Raw genomic sequence first — 7,276 nt, forward strand, 5'->3', positions numbered from 1 at the left:
CACACACAGCCCGTCCCCCGCGTCCGAGGCCCCGCACCCCGCACCGCCATCGCCGGACCTCGCGGGAGATGGAGTGAGTAGGCGCGCGCGGAGGCCCCACGTCCGCCCGTGTGTGCGCACGTGTGGAGTGGGGGGGGATGGGACCCCCGCGGGGCCGCCGGGGGGACCGGGAAGGGCTGCCCGGGGGTGTGGGGGGGGAGGCGTCTGGACGCGGCCAGCTGGGACCCGGGGTGGGGTGGGGGGCACCGGGCAGGGCCACGCGCCCTGAGGCCTCCCCTGGGCGGGGGCGGCCCGGGCCCCAGCTTCGTGGGGAGGGGGGAGGCTTCCAGCCCGCAGGGGAGTGGGGAGGGGGGGACACTGTCCGGCCAGGCACGGCCACCTGTAGGTGGTCAGCCCCCGGGGGAGCCCCAGCGACCCCTTCCCGGATCGCAGGGGTGCGGGCCTGGGCTCCCCCCGCCCTCCCCTGCGGCGCAGGGTCCCCCCCACTCCCTCCCCGTGAAGCGGGCGGCCTGCGCCCCCGAGGTTGTCTTCAGTTCCCACTGATGGCAGGTTGGAGGGGGGGGCGATCTCAGCCTACGGTGTGGGAAAGGAATCCCAGCCGCCCCCGGCCCGCCCCGGGAGGACCCCAGAAAAAACCGGGGGGTGGCAGGTAACAGGGTCGAAAGCTGCGAATCTCTGAGCCCCCCCCCGCCCTCCCCGCCTCGCCTGGGGCCGCCCGATGTGCGGGGATCCGACAGCAGACCCCGGGTGGCCCAGGGCCCTGGTACACAGCAGGTGCCAAATGAGTGTGCGCCCCCCCCCGTGCCCAGCCCGGGTGTCCCCCTCCCCGGGACCCTCACTCCCACAGGTGGCCGGAGGGGGGTCATGGGGTGTGTTCACGGGCAGGCATGGGGGGGACTTCCTGGAGTCACACGGACCCCCCCCCAGCGTGGTTGTGACAAGCCAGCAGCGCCCCGTCCCGGGTGCCCTGTCCCCACCCCAAGCCAGGGCGCTCGGGACGCCGAGGTCCAGCCAGGCCAGCTTGGCCGGTGGCCGCTCCTCCCCCCCCCCCCCCCGCGCTTCCCCCTGGGTGTGTTTCCTAGGGGAGGGGGGCACCCTCAGTAGGGTGGGAGACACTCAGACAAAGGCTGGGCCGCTCCCCCACCCCGCCCCGGGAGTCTAGCCAGGGGCTCAGGGGAGCCAGGGCCCCGACTTGCCTGTTTCTCATCCCTAGCTTGTTTATCTGCTCTGCTTGGCTGGGCCTGAGGGAATCCGTCTCTAGGCCTCCTGGCAAGGGGGGGGGGGGGGCTGGGCAGGGTGTGGTCATGGGGAGGGGGCTGCCTGGAGGAGGCCACTCCAACCCAGGGTGTGGGCAGCTGATGGGAGGCATCTTCTCACTGGACCCTATTGTCTCTTTTCCCGCCACTTGGCACCCCTTTTCTTTTCCCACCCTGGTGATGCTCTGGAGGCCCAGAGATGGACTGTGGATACCTCAGAGTCACACAGCACTCAGCTAGTTCCTTGGTGTGATTTGTTGGTCCCTCCGTGTGTTTGTTTCTCAGACTCTTAGGTTTTCAGGGTGCAGCTGGGATATGGACTTAACTAGCTACGTAGGTGGGCAAACAGCTCTGTCCTTGGTCCTCCATTGTCATTGATGCTGCTCCGTCTGAGACATGTGTCCCTCACAGTTAGTTGTGGAGGTGTGCAGAGCAGACTTCGGCATGGAGTGAGGCAGGGGCTTACCTGTGCAGGCTTATCTGGCTCCATTCCAGTGGATTGCAAAGCCTGAGACATGGAAGATGACTGGGCTGTGGGACGGCATGGGGGTGAAAAGTTTAAGAAACGTGTTAAGGGCTGGGAATGTGGCTTAGTGGTAGAGTGCTTGCCTAGCAAGCATGAAGCCCTGGGTTCGATTCCTCGATACCACATAAATAGAAAAGGCTGAAGGTGGCACTGTGGCTCAAGTGGTAGAGGGCTAGCCTTAAGCAAAAGAAGCTCAGGGACAGTGCCCAGGCCCGGAGTTCAAGCCCCAGGACTGGCAAATAAATAAAAGGAAAGAAAGAGAGAAAGGAAGGAAGGCATTAAGAGCTTGATGCTGGTGTCTCACACCTGTAATCCTAGATACTTAGGAGGCTGAGATCTGAGGATCACAGTTCAAAGCCAGCCCAAAGTCTGTGAGACTCTTATCTTCAATAAACCACCAGAAAACTGAAGTGGAGCTGTGGCTCAAAGTGGTAGAGAGCTAGGGACGATGCCCAAACCCTGAGATCAAGCCTCAGTACCTGTGCCCCCCCCCAATAAATACTACTACTATTAATAATAATTTAACAGACTTTAAATACTGTTAACTTAAGGATGAAATCCATCCATTTCTGTTCATTTAAGAATATAATGAAGGGTCTGGGAAGGTGGCTCAGTGGTAGAGTGCTTGCCTCACATGCATGAGGCCCTGGGTTTGATTCCTCAGCACCACGTAAGCAGAAAAAGCCAGAAGTGGCGCTGTGGCTCAAGTGGTAGAGCACTAGCCTTGAGCTGAAGAGCTGAGATTAGCCAAAAGCTAGGCACTGGTGGCTCACACCTGTAATCCTAGCTACTCAGGAGACTAAGATCTGAGGATCACAGTTCAAAGCCAGCCGGGGCAGGAAAGTTTGTGAGACTCATTTCCAATAAACCACCAGAAAACTGGAAGTGGCACTGTAGCTCAAGTGGTAGAGCACTAGCCTTGAGCTGAAGAGCTGAGGGACAGCATCCAGGCCCAGAGTTCAAGCTCCACCACCGACCAAAAGAGAGAGAGAGAGACACTGAGATCTGAGGATCATGGTTCGAAGCCAGCCCAGGCAGAAAACTCCATAAGACTCTTATCCCCAATAAACTACTTAGAAAAAGCTGGAAGTGGTGCTGTGGCTCAAGTGGTAGAGTGCTAGCCTTGAACACAAAAAGGCTCAGGGACAAGGCCGAGGCCCTGAGTTCAAGCCCCCTAGGACCAGAAAAAAAAAAAGATTAAAAAAAAAGAGAGAGCGATGGCTTTTCAGGCTAGGTGGAGAAGGGGACTCTACTGGGGGAGAGTTGTATGTTTCTTTCCCTGAGGGAGACCTGGGGTCTGCCCAGCCCTTGTGGCCCAAATTACTGGCCCTTCCAGATTTTCCCTCCTCCCCTCCCCCTCTCTCCTCCTCCACCCCCCTTCCTCCCCCTCCCTGGGGAATTTCAGAGGGAAAGTCGCCATTGGGTGCTAACTGGGTCTCTGACAGCTCTTTCACGCATGCTAATCTCTCTTTTTCATGATAGGCAGGGCTGGTTGAAAGGCAGCATGGATCTGCTGATAATTGAATTTAATACCCCACTTTCTTTTTCTTTGTATCTCTTTTACCCAGGGTATCTGCTTGGGCAGCAACTTCTGGGTTTTCCTCCCTGTTGATTTTAACAATATAACCTTTCTCTCCCACTTGAGCACATTTACTTTGAATTAGGAATCTGGGTGGGTCTGTGGTGGTACTGAAGTTTGAACCTAGGCCAGGGGCCTTACACTTGACAGACAGGTGCTCTACCACTTGAGCAATACCACAAGCTGGTTTTTGTTGTTGTTTGGTACCCTTACCTAAGGTTTGAACTCAGGGCCTTAAGGCTGGTGTTCTACCACTTGAGCCTCAGTTCCACTTCAGACTTTTTGCTGGTTAAATGGGGAGGATGAGAGTCTCACCGACTTTTCTGCCCCAGCTGGTTCTCTCAGCCTCCTGAGTAGCTAGGATTACAGGTGTGAGCCACCTTTTTGTTTTAGTTATTTTTCAGGTAGGGTCTCTTGTTTTGTTTCTTTCCCCTCCCCCCCTCCCCCATGGCTAACCTGGACCAGTATCTTTCCATTTACAACCTTCTGTTTAGGTTGAATCACAGGTACAAGCCACCATACCCAGCTAACAAGCTAAGATGGGGTCTGGATAATTCCCTTCCCCTTCTCCCCTGAGCTGTGTTCAAACCTTGCTCCTTCAGATTTTTGTGTAATTAGAATTATGAACCTTTGCAGGTTACCAGCTGCAAAAAGGCCAGGGATGGGCTTTTTCCCGTGGGGATGGGGGAAAGGAGGTCATGGGGCTTAACCTCTGGGCCTGGGCACTGTCCCTGAGCTCTTCAGCTCAAAGCAAGCACTTTACCACTTGAGCCACAGCACCACTTCTGGTTTTCTGGTGGTTTATTGGAGATGAGAGTCTCATGGACTTTCCTGCCCAAGCTGGTTTGAACTGCAATCCTCAGATCTCAGTCTGTTGAGTAGCTAGGGTTACAGGCATGAGCCATTGGCGCCCGGCTGGATTTGTCCCTTTTAAGTTGCCATAGGGTCTGGGTAGGGTGTTTGGTCCCTTCCTGTGCCAGAGGGACTGAGTTGTTGTTTTTTTTTTTGGGGGGGGGTGGTCAATGTGTCAGCTAGGCATCAAGTATTAACTTGGTTGTTTTTATTGTCCTTCCTTGCTTCCTTCCTTGCTTCCTTCTTTCTTTCTTTCTTTCTCCTTCCTTCCTTCCTTCCTTTCCTTCTTTCCTTTTTTCTTTCTTTCTTTCCTTCTTCCTGCTTTCTTTTTCTTTCTTTCTTCCTTCCTTTCTTTCTCCTTCCTTCCTTTCCTTCTTTCCTTTTTTCTTTCTTTCTTTCCTTCCTTCCTTTCTTTCTTTTTCTTTCTTTCTTCCTTCCTTCCTTTCTTTCTTGGGCTGGTCCTGGGGCTTGAACTCAGGGGCCTGTGTACTGTTCCTGAACTTCATTTTGTTATGGTTAAAGCTCTACCACTGAGCCAAAGCTCCACTTCTGGCTTTTTCTGAAAAGGTTACTAGAGATGAGTCTCATGGACTTTCTTTCCTGCCTAGGCTGGCTTGTTGTTGTTGTTGTTGTCATCAGTCGTGGAGCCTAAACTCTGGACCTGGGCGCTGTCCCTTAGTTCTTCAGCCCAAGGCTAGTGCTCTACCACTTGAGCCACAGCACCACTTCTGGCTTTTTTCTGCTTATGTGGTGCTGAGGAATGGAACCCAGGGCCTCATGCATGTGAGGCAAGCGCTCTACCAGTGAGCCACCTTCCCATGGCTTTGAACCATGATCCTTAGATCTCAAGCCTCCTGAGTAGGATTATAGGCATGAGCCACCTGTGCCCAGCATACTTTTTTTTTCTTTTTTTTTTTAGATAGGGTCTTGCAGAAAGCAAGACCAGCCTGGGCCATGGTCATCCTATTAACAATTCTCCCCATAGCTGAGATGACAGGCGTGCAACACTATGCCTGGCTTTTCTATTGAGATGACAGTCTCAAGAACTTTTTGCCCAGTCAGGCCTTGATCCTCTTGATCTCCTGAGTAGCTAGGATTACAGGTGTGAGCTATCTACGATCCTATTTGTTTTTGAGAAAGGGGTTACTGTGTAGCCCAGGCTGGCCTGGACTCACCATTCTCCGACTTCAGCCTTTCCAGTGCTGCGATTACAGGTGTGTACTACCATGCCTTGCCTGATAGTCTCAGATCTTGCAGCTGGGAAATGGATTGATGTTGGTTAAAAAAATAATAAAAGATATTCCTTACATCTGTGGGAACTCATCATGCATTCAAAGACCTAAGTCTCACACAAGATCAAGGCAGGTTTCCGAGTTCAGCTCAGCATGGGTCTTTGCTGTGAAAGAATTCAAGGGTTTGCCAGGCAAGCAGAAAAGTATATGTACTTGATGGCGATTGGGTATGTGCAAAGGCCCAGAAATGGTAGGGAAGCATTGGAAAGCTGGGCACTGGTGGCTCACACCTATGATCCTAGCTACTCAGGAGGCTGAGATCTGAGGATCGAGGTTCAAAGCCAACCAAAAAGTCCATGAGACTCTTTTGTTTGTTGGTCGTGGGGCTTGAACTCTGGGCTTGGGTGCTGCTATCCCTGTGTTCTTCAGCTCAAGGCGAGCGCTCTACCGCTTGAGCCACAGCACCACTTACGGTTTTCTAGTGGTTAATTAGAGATAAGAGTCTCATGGAGGGGCTGGGAAGATGGCTCAGTGGTAGAGCGCTTGCCTTGCATGCCTGAGGCCCTGGGTTCGATTACCATATAAACAAAAAGAAAAAAGCCAGAAGTGGCACTGTGGCTCAAGTGGTAGAGCGCTAGCCTTGAGCTGAAGAGCTGAGTGACAGTGCCCAGGCCCAGAGTTCAGGCCCCAAAACCGGACCCAAAAAAAAAAAAAAGAGTCTCATGGACTTTTCTGCCCGGGCTGGCTTTGAACCATCATCCTCAGATCTCAGCCTCCTCAGTAGCTAGGATTACAGGAGTGAGCCACCAGTGCCCAGCCTGTGAGACTCTTATCTCTACTTAACCACCAGAAAACCGGAAGTGGCTCTGTGGTAGAGTGCTAGCCTTGAGCAAAAGAACTCAGGGACAGTACCCAGGCTGCAGCACTATTACCGACGTGTGGGGGGGGGGAGAGAAAGAAAGAGAGAGGGAGGGAGGGAGGGCTCTTTGGTTTGTGCTCTTGAGGACCACATTTTGCCCGAGTCAGCATCTGAACAGGAAAGGGCAAGGGCTGACCAGCCAGTGGGGTCAAGACAGGGACTAGAGAGAGAGAAGACAAGTTGGTGGGGGAAGGGGGGAGGCAGGAGAGGGGGGTGCAGAGGGAAGGGAGCTGTTCTGTCAGAGCCAGAGAGTAGGAATCCTGTCTAAATGAAGAAAACAGTGAAGTCCAGAGCACTGATGGAGCCATCCATCCCCCATGAGGATGAGACATCTTGGCCCATGAGAGCTGGCCCAGTCTTGGATGAAGCTGGAGAGAGCCTGGTGCCCAGGGACTTCCTGTCCTGGGCGGAAGTTGTGTGTGAGGAGTTTCAGGAGAGAGTCGGGCCAGATACCTGAGTCTTCTGCCTGAGACAGAGGAGCCATGGAGAGTCAGAACCAGGCCTGGGAGCCCAGCTATAGAGGAGGAGGCAGAGAGGACGTAGGTTTGAGGCTTGAGGGCCAGGGGTCAAGTGTCACCTGTGACCTTCTAATCATGTAAAGTCTCAGGGCAGGGCCCCGGAAGCCCTTGAATGGTAGGCAGGATGCTAACCCAGCTCCAACCCTTACTAGGAAGGTTGGCCTTTTATATGTAAATGTATATATGTGTGTGTGTATGTATATACACATATTTATTTACAAAACATATATAGTGGGCTGGGATGTAGCTCAGTGGCAAAGCGCTTGCCTAGCAAGCGCAACGTCCTGGGTTCGATCCCCAGTACCAAAAAAGAAAAGACAAAAAAAATACAGTTAAAAAAAAACCTAAACAAAACATATATAGTAATGTTTTGGGGTTTTTTTGGTCCGGTCCT

General features: G+C 53.5%; 1 protein-coding gene across 3 annotated transcripts in view; it reads left to right on the plus strand.

The window, feature by feature from the left end:
- Positions 1 to 6: 6 nt before the first annotated feature.
- Positions 7 to 7,276, plus strand: part of Palm (paralemmin) — a 29,676-nt gene continuing 22,406 nt past the window's right edge. For all 3 annotated transcript variants that reach the window (XM_013022858.1, XM_013022859.1, XM_013022860.1), the window contains exon 1: positions 7 to 73. In XM_013022858.1, the coding sequence (XP_012878312.1) occupies positions 69 to 73 (5 nt within the window). In that variant the 5' untranslated portion in view covers positions 7 to 68. The remainder of the gene's footprint in view (positions 74 to 7,276) is intronic.

Source organism: Dipodomys ordii, unplaced genomic scaffold (assembly GCF_000151885.1).
Source record: "Dipodomys ordii isolate 6190 unplaced genomic scaffold, Dord_2.0 Scaffold64, whole genome shotgun sequence".
Lineage (NCBI taxonomy): Eukaryota > Metazoa > Chordata > Mammalia > Rodentia > Heteromyidae > Dipodomys > Dipodomys ordii.